At 38.5% G+C, this 18,195-nt stretch overlaps 1 protein-coding gene across 1 annotated transcript in view; it reads left to right on the top strand.

Moving 5' to 3' along the window:
- GDPD4 (glycerophosphodiester phosphodiesterase domain containing 4) overlaps positions 1-17,754 on the top strand; it is a 108,084-nt gene extending 90,330 nt beyond the window's left edge. Inside the window, exons 15-16 of the mRNA XM_034995146.1 lie at positions 608-657; positions 17,261-17,754. Coding sequence (XP_034851037.1) covers positions 608-657; positions 17,261-17,754 — 544 coding nt within the window. The remainder of the gene's footprint in view (positions 1-607; positions 658-17,260) is intronic.
- Positions 17,755-18,195: the final 441 nt, after the last annotated feature.

The following is an 18,195-nucleotide window of genomic DNA, read 5'->3' as shown; positions in this document are numbered from 1 at the left end:
GAATCTCTCATTACTTCTCATGCTGCCTGTACCTCCTCACATCCTTTCTGCCTCAACACAGGATAGTATTCTAAGGATAAGAACTCTCAGTAAGGCCTAGTCAAGTCCTGTTACTACAGATTCATTGTAGAACAGTTGGAAAAGGACAAAGGCTGGAGGTTGTACAGAACAAGTGCCTTATCTTCCCACCTTCCGTGACAAAAAGCAAGTTCACAAACTGGGAAGCCTGGGTTTTAGTCCTGGCTTTGTCCCTTAGTTGCTGGGTGGCCCTGGAAAATCACTGCCTCTTTCTAGTATAGTCTTATTATCTGTCCAAGAAGATGACATTTGAGAATCCTGCAAGGAAAATGTTACAGGATTGCAAGATTCAAGGTGGGAAAGGGAACATCCAGGTAGAAGAATTTTAGCTAGAGGAGACCATAGTTGTTCAGACCTCATCACACCCATCATTTCATCATTTGTGAGGTATCTTTTAAAGAGGAAAGTATAAACCCTGTACTTAAATAAGAATTTGACTGGATGATGTCTCTTTTGTGACCACTGCCTTGGATTATTGTCTTTTTTGGAAGAGGTCTTTGAGGCTCATGAATAGTCTCTTTCCTTCCAGGTGGAGACAGCGCAAAAAAGAAATGTTCAATAATGCCAGCATTCACACAGGTAAAGTCAGAGGTCTGCCCTGCTCCTATCTCTTCCTCCCTACCCACTGCTTCCAGGATGGAGACTGCTTTTCATTTCTCTGACAAGAGCTGAGAGAGTCTGGGGAAAGTGGGAGGTGGGGACCAGGGAGAAGCTGGGAATTGTAGGTTGGATGACCCTTGACGTCAGGCTTCATTTTGGACTTTATCCTTTGGCAGTGAGACCTCTTGGAAGATTTTGAGTATGGGTGTTTATTTGTTCACTTGTTCATATCTTAATTCATCACAAAGTTAGTTATTGAGTACCCCCTCTGTGCCAGGCACTCTTAAGAAGGGCTGAAGAAAGCTTGAAAGCTGTCATGGAGGGTGGCCCAAAGAGAGGAGGGCTGGCACCCGAAGAGCAGTGAAGAAGCAGGCAAATGATAGGGCCAGGCACCACTGGGTCCAGCTACCAAAGTAGCTGTGTCATGCCCATTGGAGCTTTATGGGACTTCACTTATGGGTGATGTATGTTGGAGGGTGGAGGGAGAAAACTGCAGAGATCCTGAAATGCTGGACTAGAGTCTAGGCTCTGCACATAAGCAATCAAAAGATGGTGAATGAGCTTCAAACAAGAGAGCAATATGCTTATTAGATTTCTGTGTGAAGGGTTGGAATAACAGAATAACTATTATTTAGCGGAATAACTCAGGGGCTGATGAAGTGAGATAGGCCCAGTAAGGGGAAGGGAAGCTAGATTTTATTTTTCAGGAGGCTGTGGGGATAATCACACAGTTAGTGAGTGGTTGGGAAGCCAGTGCAGTGTCAAAGGAAAACCAGTTAGGAGGCAAAGGATTGGGCAATACATGATAGATTTCTTCCACAGCTCCTGGAGCCTTAGGTAAAGTTGGTACAGTCACAAAACCATGAAATACTTTAATTTCTTGTGGATAGTGGTGAAGATCCTGAAATGCCATGCACCAGCTGGCAGAGCGTTGAACTTATAAAATACTTAGAGTTGCAGGAATGGATCCATAGGGACCATGAAAAAATAAGTTTAGAAATGTGAATAGATTAAATAGAGAGCAATAGTCTTGCATACTGTGAAACAAGTTCAAACTAAGCTCACCCAAATCTCTTAAGGAGCAGAAATATCTCAAGTAACTCTGAGTTATATGGATTTTTAAGATCACTCTACTGGCTGTTAAGAAATCTGAAGGCTTTAGCCTAGCTACCTTATGATTTTCAGTAGCTGTATTAATAAACTAGGGCTGCTATAACTGAATACCAGAATGTGGATGGCTTAAACAACAGAAATTTATATTCTCAGTTCTATAGGCTAGAAGTCCAAGATCAGTGTGTCAGCAGGTTTGGTTTCTTCTGAGGCCTCTCTCAGCTTGCACATGGCCTTCTTCTTGTGGTTTCCTCATACAGCCTTTCCTCTGTGCACATACACATACCCAGTGCTTCTCAGTGTGTTTAGATTTTCTTTTCTCCAATCAGATTGTATTAGGCCTCATTTTAAACACTTCTTTAAAGGCCCTATATCCAACCATAGTCAGATTTTGAAGTATTGGGGGTTGAGGCTTCAACATGTGAACTTGTGGGGCCCAAAATTCAGCCCATAACAGTAATAGAGCCAAGAAATGGAAAAAACAAACACAAAAACAAAAACGAACCCATGGAAATGATAATGAAAGTATAGATGGGAGAGAAAGTTTTGAAGGAACAAGGAGGACTGAAGCTAAGACCACAGCCCAGATCCATTGAGGCTGAAGAGAATAGAGCCTCAGACACTAAGCAGGCACAGTGTCACATCTTGCACCACAACAACCTCCAGGATGGGCGGGTACTGCTGCAGCTGCTGCCACCACTATAAGGCATTTATCAGCTTTATAGCTTTAGGATGTATTTCTCAGCACTGTAAAGAAGTCAGTCCTTTGTTTTCTGCCTTGTATAGTTTCTTATGAAAAGTCTTGCACAAAAAAAAAGTCTCCCATTTTATCTTTGCTCTTCTACTTGTAATATGTCATTTTTCTTTAGCTGCTTTTTAAGATTGTTCCTTTTATTGCTGATTTTCAATAATTTGATTATGGTTTACTTTGGTGTGTGTGTGTGTGTGTGTGTGTGTATGTATGTAACTATCCTGCTTGGGGTTTGCTGAACTCTTAATATAATTTTCATCAAATTGGATAAGTTTTCAGTCTTTATTTTTTCAAATATTTTCATGCTTCTATCCTCCTCTGGGATTCCAGTTACATAGGTACTATCCCATAGGTTGCTGAGACTGTTCATTGTTATTTTTAGCTTATTTAATTTCTGTGCTTCATTTTGAGTACATTCTATTTCTGTATGTATTAGTTTCTTACTGCTGGGTAACAAATTACTGTAAACCTAGCAGCTTAAAATAATACAGGTTTATCATCTCACAGTTTATGGGCCATGGGTTCAGGCATGGATTAGCCAGGTCCTCTACTTAAGAGTTTCACCAGGCTGTGGTGCCTGGGTAGCTCAGTCTGTTGAGCCTCAGACTCTTGGTTTCAGCTTGGGTTGTGATCTCAGGGTTGTGGGATCAGACCCCACGTTGGGCTCCATGTTCAGCATGGAGTCTCCTTGGGATTCTCTCCCTTGCCCCCCCCCCACCCCACCTGCTGTCTCTCTTGAATGTACTCTCTCAAATAAATAAATAAATAAGATCTTAAAAAAAGAGTCTCACCAATTTCATCTGAGACTTTTAGTCTTCCTCCAAGATCACTAGTTGTTAGAAGAATTTAGTTCCTTACAATTGTAGGACTGAAGTTTTTGTCTGTTTTCTTGATCACTGTTGGGGTTTTCTCTGAGCTCCTAGAGTCTACCTTCAGGTCCCAGCCATATGGCCCTCTTACAACAAGGCAGTTTACTTCTTCAAAACCAGCAGGAGAATATCTTATAGCAGATAGATTCAGGAAGAAGAGACCAAAGGGAGAAAAATAACAGGCAAAACAAACAGAAAACAAGCTGAAGCATAATAGTCATAAATCCAACCATTTTATTAATTACATCAAATATAAATGGACCAAATACTCAAAAGCAGAGGTTGTCTGACTGGATAGAAAAAAGCTGGACCCAACACACATTGTCTACAAAAGAAACACTTAAAGATAACAAAAGATTAAAAGTGAAAGGATAGGAAAATGACATGCCATGCAAACAATAAGCGTAAGAAGTAATATCTGAAAAAAATAGACTTCAAAACATGGAGCATTACTGGAAACAAAGATTTCATGATGATGAAAAGGTCAGTATATCAAGAAGGCATTATAATTAGAACTCTAGAAACTTGGGGCGCCTGGGTGGCTCAGTTGGTTAAGCGACTGCCTTCAGCTCAGGTCATGATCCTGGAGTCCCGGGATCGAGTCCCGCATCGGGCTCCCTGCTCGGCAGGGAGCCTGCTTCTCCCTCTGACCCTCCCCCCTCTCATGTGCTCTCTGTCTCTGTCATTCTCTCTGTCTCAAATAAATAAATAAAATCTTAAAAAAAAAAAAGAACTCTAGAAACTTAACACATGAAACAAAAACTGAGAGAAGTCATACTTAGGCATGTTAACATGCCTAACTGCAAGAACAACAAAACACACAAAAAATAAAATCAGAAAGGATATGGAAGTCTGAACAGCACCTGCAGCCACCTTGACCTAATTGACATGAAACATTATATACAACAACTGCAGAATATACAACATTTTCAAATGTACATGGCATATTTGCCAAAATAGACTACCTGACAAATCAAAAAACAAGTCTCGGGGTGCCTGGGTGGCTCAGTCGTTAAGCGTCTGCCTTTGGCTCAGGTCATGATCCCGGGGTCCTGGGATCGAGCCCCACATTGGGCTCCCTGCTCAGCGGGAAGCCTGCTTCTCCCTCTCCCACTCCCCCTGCTTGTGTTTCCTCTCTCGCTGTGTCTCTCTCTGTCAAATAAATAAATAAAATCTAAAAAAAAAAAAAGTCTCAAATTTAATTAGAAATGAACATTAATAAAATATCTAGATAAGTCTCTAAATGCTGAAATTAATGTATTTCTAAACATCCCATTGATCAAGGGATAAATCACAAGAGAAATTAGAAAATATTTTAAACTAAAGGATAATGCATCTGCAACAATGAAATTTGTGGGATAAAGCTAAAGCAGGACTTGGAAATTTGTAACTTTAAATTTTAGAAGGAAGAAACGTTTAATATTGATGAAGTTTCTATCTCAAGAATCAAATTTTTCCCCAAGTAAAGGGAAGGAAATAATAAAGATTGCAGGAATCAATAAAATAGAAGACACTCAAAAATAGAGAAAATGAGGGTCCATCTCTGGGTTCTCTCTTCTGTTCCATTGATCTATATGTCTGTTTTTGTGCCAGTACCATACTGTCTTGATGGTCACAGCTTTGTAATATTTGCAGTGATCTGAAGGGGCACATGCACCCCATTGTTCATAGCAATGTCCACAATAGCCAAACTGTAAAGAGCCGAGATGTCCGTTGACAGATGAATGGATAAGGAAGATGTGGTATATATATATAATGGAGTATTACTCAGCCATCAGAAAGGGTGAATACTTACCATTTACATTGACATGGATGGTACTGGAGGGTATTATGTTGAATAAAATAAGTCAATCAGAGGAAGACAGTTATCATATGGTTTCACTCATGTGGAATATAGGAAACAGCACAGAGGATAATAGGGGAAGGGAGGGAAAACTGAATGAGAAATCATCAGAGAGGAAGAAAAACCATGAGAGACTCTTAATCATAGGAAACAAACTGAGGGTTACTGGAGGGGAGGTGGGTGGGGGGTTGGGGTAGTTGGGTGCTGGGCATTAAGGAGGGCACATGATGTGATGAGCACTGGGTGTTATATACAACTGATAAATCATTGAACACTACATCTGAGACTAATGATGTACTATATGTTGGCTAATTGAATTTAAATTTAAAAATAGAGAAAATGAAAAAAACTAAAGTTGATTTTTTTTAAAAAGATTAATAAAATTGATAAACTCTTAGCAAGATGAGAGAGGGAGGGAGGGAGGGGGAAGAGAGAGAGATTGCTCATTTGATGAATGAAAAATGGATTACCTGTCCAGATCCTAGACATAAAAAGGAAAATTAGGAAGATTTAATGCCACTAAAATTTACAGCTTAAGTGAAATAGACAAATTCCTTGAAATATGCAGCTTACCAGAACTGAGAAACTAGAAATTTTTAATAACTCACTATCAGAATCAAATGCATATCCCCAAAACCTCACCAAAAAGAAAAGTCCAGGCCCAAAGAGTTTCACTGGTTAATCAAATATTTCAGAAATAATACTAATTTTATACCAACTCAGAAAAAAAGAGGAAGGAGCACTTTCCAGCAGATTTTTTGAGGCCAGCAATACCCTCATATAAAACCTGACAGAGATATATCAATAACTAAATTTATAGATGAATGTCATTATGAGCTTAGACCTAAAAGCCCTTGACAAATTTTAGCAAATTGAATCCATCAGTATATAAAAAAGATAATATGTCATGAGCAAGTAGGGTTTATCCCAGTAGTGCAAGATGGATATATTATTTGAAAATGAATCTAATTCAGTGAATTAAAGTAGAAAAAGTATATTTGACAAAATTCAACACACATTTATGATAAAAGCTCTGGGAAAGCTAGTAGTATGAAACTTCCTCAATCTGATGAAAGGTATTTACAAAAAACCTGCAGCCAATATCATTTTTAAGGGTGAAACAATGAATGTCTCTCTCTAACATCAGAAATAAGGCAAGGATATCTGCTTTCACCACTTCTATTCAGCGTTGTGCTGGAGATCTATCCAGTTTAGTAAGATAAATAACAGGCATAAAGGAAGAAAGAAAAAACCTTCCTCATTCGCAGTTATGATTAATTACATTAAAAAAATTCTAGGCTTTCCAGAACAGACAGCAGAGTAGGAGGACTCTAAGCTCATCTCATCCCATAGATACAGCTAGTTAACACTATGTCAGTGTAAATAACCTAGAAAATGTCCCAAAGACTGGCAGAACAAACTCCATAACTAAATGTAGAGAAGAGGCCACATCAAAGAGGGTAGGAAGGGCAGATACACAGTGGGGAGCTAAACCCCACAGGTTTGGCCACTGGAGGGATGGAGCCATGGGTGCGGAGAGGGGAGAAAAAACAGACTGTCACACCTAGAAGCCTGGACAGGGAAGATGAATCCCCATAACACTTGGCTTTGAAAACCAGAGGAGCTGAATTTCTGAATTCTTACCACCCTTGGGACTTAAAGCCTGGAAATTTGAAAATCAGCAGGCTTGGCTCTAGGAGAGCCAGGAGGGCAATAGGAAACTGAGTCCCCACCCTTAAAGAGAGAGCACAACAAATAGCCCACAAAGATACAGCATAGAAGCAGCAGTTTAAAAAACTCCTTAGGCATAGAGGAGGGAGAGTTATTTACTAATCTCAAGAGTTCACCGAGGGACTTCTTCAGGAACAAAGGAGCTGGCAGGCATCATTTACCTCCCTTGCCCTACCCAGCATAAACATATGGCCACCTGTGGGAACCAGTGTGGACCAGCATTCGCTACCTAACTTGCTTATACTGCATCCCACCCCCTCAAGCCAGGCTTGCCTCAGTACTGGTGCTGTGGGTCCCCTCCCCCAGAAGACCAGCACAAACCTTGCCAACACTGCATCTCCCAACTGTGCACTTTGCGAGGCCTACATCCAGTGGTGGTTGGTCACCTCCCATGAATGATGGGCACACGTTGTTCAAACTGTGCATCCAGCCCATGTGTGCTTTGCAGAGTGGTTCTTGTTTCTGGCTGGTTCCTGTTTTTGTGGTGGCTGTGCTTCATCTGTGGAAGAGGACCAGTGCCACCTTGTTAAAAGTGTGTGCCCACCCACTACTTTCAAGAGCAAGAGATGTAGTTGACTTTCTTAACACACAGAAACAGACACAGAGAGTCAGACAAAATGAGACTGGGGAATATGTCCCAGTTGAAAGAACAGGACAAAATCACAGCAAGAGACCTAAGGGAAACAGAGGTAAGTAATATGCCTGATAAAGAATTTTAAAGTAATGATCATAAAGATACTCACTGGACTTGAGAAAAGAGTGGGTGACATCAGTGAGACCCTTAAAGAGATAAAAAAGAGAGATGAACACAATAATTGACATTAAAAATACACTAGATGGGATAAATAGACTAGAAGCAGCAGAAGAATGGATCAGCAACCTGGAGGATAGAGAATGATGGAAAGTAATCAAGCTGAGCAGGTGAGAGAAAAAAACTTAGGCAAAATGAGAATAGACATAGGGAACTCAGTGACTCCCATCAGGCATAATAATGTTCACATAGGAATCTCAGAAGAGCAAAGTGGGCAGAAAATTATTGGAGAAATAAGATCTGAAAACTTTCTGAATTTGGGAAAGGAAACAAATTCAGATCCAGGAGGCACAGAGATCTTCCGACAAAAATCAACCCAAGGAAGTCCACACCAAGATACATAGTAATTAAAGTGGTAAAAAGCAGTGATAAAGAATTTCAAAAGCAAGAGTAAAGAAAACAGTTACATACAAGGGAAACCCCTTAAGACTATCAGTGGATTTTTCAGCACAAACTTTGCAGGCCAGAAGGGAGTGGCATAATATATTCAAAGTGCAGAAAAGGAAAAATCTGCAGCCAAAAATAGTATATCCAGCAAGGCTATCATTCAGAATAGAAGGAGAAATAAAGAGTTTCCCAGACAGACAAAAGTTAAAGGAGTTCATGACCACTAAACCAGCCCTACAAGAAATGTTAAAGGGGACTCTTTGATTGGAAAGGAAAGACCCTAAGTAAGAGTAAGTAGGAAGCATAAAAGCAGTAAAAATTAAGTATATCTGTAGAAATCAGCCAAGGAACTCACAAAATGAAATGATGTGAAGTATGATACCATATACCTATTATGCGGGGAGTAGAGGAGTAAAAAATGGGTTCAAACTTAAGTGACCATCAACTTAATATAGACTATATGCAGAAGATGTTATATACCTAATGGGAACAACAAATCAAAAACAAGTGATACGTAAAAAATAAAAAGAAAGGAATCCAAGTACCTCACTAAAGAAAGCCAACTTAAGGTGAGAGAAAATCCACAAACACACAACAAATAACAAAATGGTAAATACATACCTATCAATAATTATGTTGAATACAAATGGACTAAAAGCTCCAATCAAAAGGCATAGGTTGATGCAGTGGATTAAAAAAAAAAAAGACCCATCTGTATGCTGCCTACAAGAGACTTCAGACCTAAAGATACAGGCAGATTGAAAGTGAGGAGATGGAGAAAATGTGAAAATAAAGCTGAGGTAGCAATACTTATATCAGACAAAATTAACTTTAAAACAGACTGTAACAAGAGACAGAGGAGACACTGTATAATCATTAAGGGAACAATAAAACAAGAAGACATAACAATTGTAAATATTTATGGACCCAACATGGGAACATCCAAATACATAAACCAGTTAATAGCAAATATAAAGGAACTAATCTATAGTAATACAGAAATAGTAGGGGACTCTAATACCCCACTTACATCAATGGACAGGTCATCTAAACAGAAAATCAACAAGGAAACTGTGGCTTGAATGACACATTGGATCAGATCGATTTCACAGATATATTCAGAACATTCCATCCTAAAACAGTAGAATATACATTTGTTTCAAGTGCACATGGAACATTCTGCAGAAAATATCACATACTAGCTCACAAAACAAGTTGCAACAATTTCAGAAAGATAGAATTTATACCATGCATCTTTTCTGACCACAATGCTAAGAAACTAGAAAATGACCACAAGAAAAAAGCTGGAAAGAACACAAATACATGGGGGTTAAATAACGTGCTAGTAAACAATGAATGGGTCAACCAAGAAATCAAAGAGGAAATCTGAAATACATGGAGACAAATGAAAATAAAAACACAACAATCCAAAATCTTTGGGATGCAGCAAAAGTGGTTCTAAGAAGTTTATAGCAATACAAGTCTACCTCAAGAAGCAAGAAAAATCTCAGCAAATGACCTAACCATACAAGTAAAGGAGCTAGAAAAAGAAGAACAAACCCCAAAACCAGCAGAAGGGAGGAAATTATTAATAAAGATTGGAGCAGAAATAAATGATATAGAAACTAAAACACAATAGAACAGATCAATGAAGCCAGGAGCTGGTTCTTTGAAAAGATTGACTAAACTGATAAACCTCTAGCCAGACTCATTTTAAAAAAGAAAGAAAAGAGAGGACTCAAATCAGAAATGAAAGAGAATAGCTAACACCACAGAAACACAAAAGGTTGTAAGAGAATATATAAAGAAATTATATGCCAAAAAACTGGACAACCTAGAAGAAATGGATAAATTCCTAGAAATATATGACCTACCACAACCAAAGCAGGAAAAAATAGAAAATTTGAACAAACTGATTACCAGCAATGAAATTGAATCAAAACAAAACCCCCAACAAACAAAAGTCCAGGACCAGATAGACAGCTAAACAGGTAATTTCTACCATTTTTTGTTTTTTTAATTTAATTTAATTTTATTATGTTAGTTACCATACAGTACATCATTAGTTTTTGATGTAGTGATCTATGATTCATTGTTTTTGTATAACACCTAGTGCTCCATTAACACCCTCCTTAATACCTATCACTGGGCTAACCCATCCCCCCTCCCCTCTAAAACCCTCAGCTTGTTTCTCGGAGTCCATAATCTCTCATGGTTCGTCTCTCCCTCTGATTTCCCCCCTTCATTTTTCCCTTCCTTCTCCTAATGTCCTCCATGCTATTCCTTATGTTCCACAAATAACTGAAACCATATGATAATTGACTTTCTCTGCTTGACTTATTTCACTTAGCATAATCTCCTCCAGTCCCATCCATGCTGATGTGAAAGTTGGGTATTCATCCTTTCTGATGGCTGAGTAATATTCCATTGTATATATGAGCCACATCTTCTTTATTCATTCATCTGTTGAAGGGCATCTCGGCTCTTTCCACAGTTTGGCTATTATGGACATTGCTGCTATGAACATTGGGGTGCATATGGCCCTTCTTTTCACTACATCTGTGGTTTTGGGGTAAATACCCAGTAGTGCAATTGCTGGGTCATAGGGTAACTCTATTTTTAATTTTCTGAGGCACCTCCACACTGTTTTGCAAAGTGGCTGTACCAACTTGCATTCCCACCAACAGTGTAAGAGGGTTCCCCTTTCTCCACAACCTCTCCAACATTTGTTGTTTCTTGCCTTGTCAATTTTTGCCATTCTAACTGGTGTAAGGTGGTATCTCAATGTGGTTTTGATTTGAATTTCCCTTATGGCTAATGATGATGAACATTTTTTCATGTGTCTGTTAGCCATTTGTATGTCTTCTTTGGAGAAGTGTCTGTTCATGTCTTCTGCCCATTTTTTGACTTGATTATTTGTTTTTTGGGTGTTGAGTTTTTGAGAAGTTCTTTATAGATCTTGGATACCAGCCCTTTATCTGTAGTGTCATTTGCAAATATCTTCTCCCATTCTATGGGTTGCCTCTTTATTTTGTTGACTGTTTCCTTTGCTGTGCAGAAGCTTTTTATCTTGATGAAGTTCCAGAAGTTCATTTTTGCTTTTGTTTGACTAGCCTTTGAAGATGTATCTTGAAAGAAGTTGCTGTGGCCGATGTGAAAGAGGTTACTGCCTATGTTCTCCTCTAGGATTTTGATGGATTCCCATCTCACATTGAGGTCTTTCATCCATTTTGAGTTTATCTTTGTGTATGGTGTTAGAGAATGGCCGAGTTTCATTCTTCTGTATATAGCTGTCCAATTTTCCCAGCACCGTTTATTTTAAAAAATGTTTGGTAGAGACTGTCTTTTTTCCATTGCATGTTTTTTCCTGCTTTGTCAAAGATTATTTGACCATATGAATGAACGGGGAGAGATCATGACTAACATCAAGGAAATAGAAACAATTATTAGAAATTATTATCAACAACTATATGCCAATAAATTGAGCAACCTGGAAGAAATGGATGCCTTCTTGGAAACCTATAAACACCCAAGACTGAAACAGGAAGAATAGGCCAATAACCAGTAATAAGATTGAAGCAGTGATCAAAAACCTCCCAAAAAACAAGAGTCCAGGGCCCGATGGATTCCCTGGGGAATTCTACCAAACATTTAAAGAAGAAATAATACCTATCCTCCTGAAGCTGTTTCAAAAAAATAGAAGCAGAAGGAAAGCTTCCAGACTCATTCTATGAGGCCAGCATTACCTTAATCCCCAAACCAGGCAACGGCCCCATCAAAAAGGAGAATTTCAGACCAATATCCCTGATGAACATGGATTCCAAAATTCTCAACAAAATCCTAACTAATAGGATCCAACAATACATTGAAAGGATCATCTACCATGACCAAGTAGGATTTATCCCCAGGATGCAAGCATGGTTCAACATTCGCAAATCAATCAATGTGCTAGAACACATTAATAAGAGGAGAAAGAAGAACCATATGGTCCTCTCAATTGATGCAGAAAAAGCATTTGACAAAATACAGCTTCCTTTCCTGATTAAAACTCTTCAGAATATAGGGATAGAGGGAACATTCCTCAAGTTCATAAAATCCATCTATGAAAAACCCACAGTGAATATCATCCTCAATGGGGAAAAACTGAGAGCCTTTCCCTTAAGATCAGGAACAGGACAAGGATGCCCACTCTCACCACTATTGTTCAGCATAGTATTAGAAGTCCTAGCAACAGCAATCAGACAACAAAAAGAAATAAAAGGTATTCAAGTTGGCAAAGAAGAAGTCACACTCTCTCTCTTCACAGATGTCTTGATACTTTATGTGGAAAATCCAAGACTCCACCCCCAAATTACTAGAACTCATACAGCAATTCAGTAATGCGGCAGTATACAAAATCAATGCACAGAAATCGGTTGCTTTCTTATACACTAACAATGTAACTGTAGAAAGAGAAATTAGAGAAATGATTCCATTTACAATAGCACCAAAAACCATAAGATACCTCGGAATAAACTTAACCAAAGAGGTAAAAGATCTGTACTCTAGCAACTACAGAACACTCATGAAAGAAATTGAAGAAGACACAAAAAATGGAAAAACACTCCACGCTCATGGATCAGAAGAATAAACATTGTTAAAATGTCTATGCTACCCAGAGCAATCTATACCTTCAACGCCATCCTGATCAAAATTCCAATGACATTTTTGAAAGTGCTGGAACAAACAATCACAAAATTTATATGGAATCAGAAAAGAACCCGAATTGCCAAGGAAATGTTGAAAAAGAAAAACAAAGCTGGGGGCATCACGTTGCCCAATTTCAAGCTATATTACAAAGCAGTGATCACCAAGACAGCATGGCACTGGCACAAAAACAGACATATAGACCAATGGAACAGAATAGAGAGCCCAGATATGGATCCTCAACTCTGTGGTCAAATAATCTTTGACAAAGCAGGAAAAAATATGCAATGGAAAAAAGACAGTCTCTACCACACATTTTTTAAAAGATTTTATTTATTTGAGAGAACGATAGAGATAGCAACAGAGAGCATGAGTGGGGAGGAGAGGGAGAAGCAGGCTCCCTGCTGCAGGGAGCCTAACATGGGGCTCGATCCCAGGACTCTGGGATCATGACCTGAGCCGAAGGCAGACACTAACCAACTGAGCCACCCAGGCACCTCTGTACCAAACATTTAAAGAAGACTTAATACCTAGTCTTCTCAAACTATTCCAAAAAATAGAAGACAAAAGGAAAACTGCCAAATTCATTCTATGAGTCCAGCATGACCCTGATACCAAAACCAGATCCAGACACCACTAAAAAATAAAACTTTGGCCAGTATCCCTGATGAACATAGATGCAAAAATACTCAACAAAATACCAGCAAACTGAATACAAAAATACATTTTTTAATTTTTTAAAGATATTTATTTTTGGGAGAGAGAGTGAGTACAAGCAGGGGGTAGGGGAGGGGCAGAGGGAGAAGCAGACTCCCCACTGAGCAGGGAGCCCGATGTGGGACTCGATCCCAAGACCCTGGGATCATGACCTGAGCTGAAGGCAGATGCTTAACTGACTGAGCCACACAGGCACCCCAACAATACATTTAAAAAAAAAAAATTCACCACCATCAAGTGGGATTTATTTCTGGGCTGCAAGGGTGGTTCAAAATTCACAAATCAATCAATGTGATACATCGCATCCATAAGAGGATAAGAACCATGTAATCATTTCAAGAGATGCAGAAAAAGCAAAAGAAAACATCCATTCATGATATAAAAAAAACCCAAAAACAAACCCTCAACAAAGTAGGTTTGGAGGGAACATACCTCAGCATAATAAAGACCATATATGGAAAACCCACAGCTAACATCATCCTTAATGAGGAAAAACAAAGCTTTCCCTCTAAGGTCAGGAACAAAACAGGGATGTCCACTCTCACATAGTATTGGAAGTCCTAGCCACAGCAATAGACAGCAAAAAGAAATAAAAGTCATCTAAATCAGTAAGGCAGAAGTAAAACTTTATTTTCAGATGACATGATACTATAAATAGAAAAGCTGAAAGATTCCACTAAAAAACTGTTAGAACTGATAAACAAATTCAGTAAAGTCACAGGATACAAAATCATTGTATGGTAATATGTTGCATTTCTATACACTTATAATGAAGCAGCAGAAAGAGAAATGATGAAAACAGTCCCATTTAAAATTGCACCAAAAATAATAGGATACCTAGAAATAACCCTAACCAAAGAGATGAAAGACATGTACTCTGAAACTATATAACACTGATGAAAGAAATTGAAGATGACACAAAGAAATGGAAAAACATTCCATGCTCATGGATTGGAAGAAAAAATATTGTCAAAATGTCTATACTACCCAAAGCAATCTACACACTTCATGCACTTCTTATCAAAATACCAACAGCATTTTTTCACAGAACTAGAACAAACAATTCTAGAATTTGTATGGAACCACAAAAGATTCCGAATAGCCAAAGTAATCTTGAAAAGCAAAGCTAGAGGCATCATGATTCTGGTCTTAAAGTTATATTACAAAGCTGTAGTAATCAAAACAGTATGGTACTAGCACAAAAATAGGCACATAGATCAATAGAACAGAAAAGAAAACCCAGAAATATACCCAAAACTATATGGTCAATTGATCTTTGACAAAGTAGGAAAGAATATGCAATGAGAAAAAGTGTATTCAACAAGTGGCTTTGGGAAAACTGGACAGCCACATGCAAAAGAATGAAAGTGGACCACTTTCTTACACCATACACAAAAATGAAGTCAAAATGGGTTAAGGACATAAATGTGAGACCTGAAACCATAAAAATCCTAAAAGAGGGCACAGGCAGTCATTTCTTCAACGTCAGTTGTAGCAACATCTTTCTAGATATATCTGCTGAGGCAAGGGAAACAAAAACAAAAATAAAAAGCTTCTGCATGCAAAGGAAACAGTCAACAAAACTAAAAGGCAACTGACAGAATGGGAGATGATATTTGCAAATGACATAACTGATAAAGGATTAGTATCCAAAATATATAAAGAACTTATACAACTCAATACCCCAAAAATAAACAATCCAATTTAAAAACTGACAGAAGACATGAACAGACATTTATCCAAAGAAGACACACAGATGGCCAACAGACACATGAAAAGATGTTCGACATCACTCATCATCAGGGAAATGCAAATCAAAACCACAATGAGATATCACCTCACACCAGTCAGAATGCCTAAAATCAAAAACACAAGAAACGGCAAGTGTTGGCAAGGATGTGGAGAAAGAAGAACCCTCAAGCACTATTGGTGGAAATGCAAACTGGTGCAGCCACTGTGGAAAACAGTGTGGAAGTTCCTCAAAAAAAGTAAAAATAGAACTATCCTATGATCCAGTATTTGACCTACTGGGTATTCACCCAAAGCATAAAAAACTCCGCTCATTTTAAGGAATACCTGCACTGTATGTTTATTGCAGCATTGTTTGCAATAGCCAAATTATGGAAGCAACCCAAGTGTCCATCTGTAGATGAATGGATAAAGATACACACACACACAGACATACACACACACTAGAATATTATTCAGCCATAAAAATGAAATTTTGCCATTTGCAACAACGTGGATAGATCTAGAGAGTATAATGCTAAGTGATATAAGTCAGTTAAAGACAAGTACCATATGATCTCACTCATATATGGAACTTAAGAAACAAAACAAATGAACAAAGGGGAAAGAAAGAGACAAACCAGAAAACAGACTCTTAACTATAGAGAACAAGCAGATGATTACCAGAGAGGAGGTAGGTAGGGAAGTGGGTAAAATAGATGCAGGGGATTAAGAGTACATTTATCTTGATGAGCATTGAGTAGTAGATGGAATAACTGAATCACCATATTATATACCTGAAATGTATATAACACTGTATGTTAACTACACTGAAATTAAAATTTAAAAAAAAATTTTAAGGAATCAACAAACATACCTACTGGAACTGATAAGTGAGTTAAACAGTGTCTCAGGACACAAGGTCAATATACAGAAAAATCAATTTTATGTCTATATGTTAGCAATGAATAATTGGAAACTTAAAAAGGAAATTTTAAAAAGCATCATTTACAACACCATAAAAACAAAATAGGAATAAATTTAAGGAAAATGTTGCAAGTTCTCACAAGGAAGATATGGTTGGTCACTGAAAGCTACAAAAGTTTACTGAGAGAAGGCACAAATAAATGGACCACTATGTCACATTTATGAATTAGAAAACCTAATATCATAGATATTAGGTGTCATGAAATTGACCTATAAATTCAATTAAAGTGCAGTTAAAATCCCCTTCTTCCTGTGAAGTTGACAGAAATGAAGTTCATGTAAGCAGCCATTTCTTCAAGATTGACATTATACTCAGGACAAAAACAACTGAGTTCTGGGCTTACTTTGGATTCTCACTATCTAGATTTTGGCCCTACAGTTTCTCACCATATTGTAAAATCTTAGTTGATTTTAAGATGTTTTCTTAGTTTTAATTATTATCCAGTTTTTAATTTGTCTTTGGTAAGATTCTGTTTCCTAGCTCCATTACTAGAAGTAGTCTCCATTTATTTTCTTTAATCAGATTAAAATTATTTTTGGAGCACTTATTATGTGACAAACATTTCTGAGCACTGTGTATATAGTGGCAAGCAAGACAAAGTCTCTGCCCTTAAAAAGCTCCATTCTAATTGAGGATGTATTCGTTTGTCTGTTCAAATTGATTTGTATACAATGGTTGTGAAATGCATGAACTTTAAGCAGATGTCATTTCCTGCCTTCTGAGGACTTCCATGGTAACCCAAAATCTCACATAATAGACTTTTAAACTCCAGCGTCATGCTGAATTGGAAGACCATAATAAAAGCTGCACAAAGTTTGGGGTAGGGAAAGTGGGGGAAAGAACCTGAGATGGTACATGAGGGACTAACATTTTAAAGATGATAAAATTTCACCACATGACCAGCAAAGATTGGAGAAGTGACATTTGAGGAATCTGTGTTTTTGTTGTTTCTATCCTACAGATTCTCAGAGTATTAGCCTCCAAAAGAGAGAACTTGGGAGTCAAGAATCTTCAAATTTATCCATAAAGCCTCCTTTCCGAGTTATGGAAAGTCCTTGGACTCTAGCAGCCCTCTACCCAGCTTTAACCAAGAGCACAAAGAAACATCCGTGCTCTCGCCATCTTTTAGTAGTCCCCAAGAAGAAAGCCAGTGAACCAGAGCAAGTCAAGGAAGCCATCAAACCACTGATGCCTCATGAGGATGCTGTTAGACAACTGGCATCCACCAAGAAGTCATTTGAACCCATGTGGGATGCTGCCAGAGAGGATACCTTCCAAACTGCATTGCCTTCCCTGAAGATGAATAAACCAACAGTTTCTTCCATAGAGATCTCTCAGTCTGAAACAGAACCTGAAAATACCCCCAATAGTAAATCCTCCCAAGAATCCTCTCTTATCATGTTTTCTACCACATCCAGCGTATTCTCTTCTGAGCTGCTTTCAAAAAAGAATTAGCCGCATCTTGTCTTCCTCTTCCTTTTCATTTCTGTGCCTGAGAGTGGTGATAGTAGGGACTTGTCAAGAAAGGAGACAGAAGGGCCGTTGAGGCTCTCATTAGGACCACTCTCATCTAGCACTTTCCATAAAGAATGCATCTCAAGGGGGATGGGCAAGGGAGTTGTGGTTTGGGAGCTGGAGCTGGTTGTTCTCTAATGTTACAGGGTTTCTCATCCTAACCCTTCATAGTACTCCCTGCTAAAGGAATGGCTTTGTGCACATGAGCATGGGAATAAAGGTGACCTCTCAGGAACCCAGAAGGTAAAGGATGTATTATTTGGATCCCTATGTGATCAGTCAGGCTGACAGAGACTAGGGGATGAGTGCAAAAGTGATGTCATCCTAAGTCAGAGAGTAAGAAGTGGCATAGGCATAGGCATGGGCATGAGTTGGAGGAAA

The sequence above is a fragment of the Mirounga leonina genome, unplaced genomic scaffold (genome assembly GCF_011800145.1).
Source record: "Mirounga leonina isolate KUSES-001 unplaced genomic scaffold, KU_Mleo_1.0 Mir_92, whole genome shotgun sequence".
NCBI classification, from domain to species: Eukaryota; Metazoa; Chordata; class Mammalia; order Carnivora; family Phocidae; genus Mirounga; species Mirounga leonina.
This window is presented reverse-complemented; position numbering and strand designations above follow the sequence as displayed.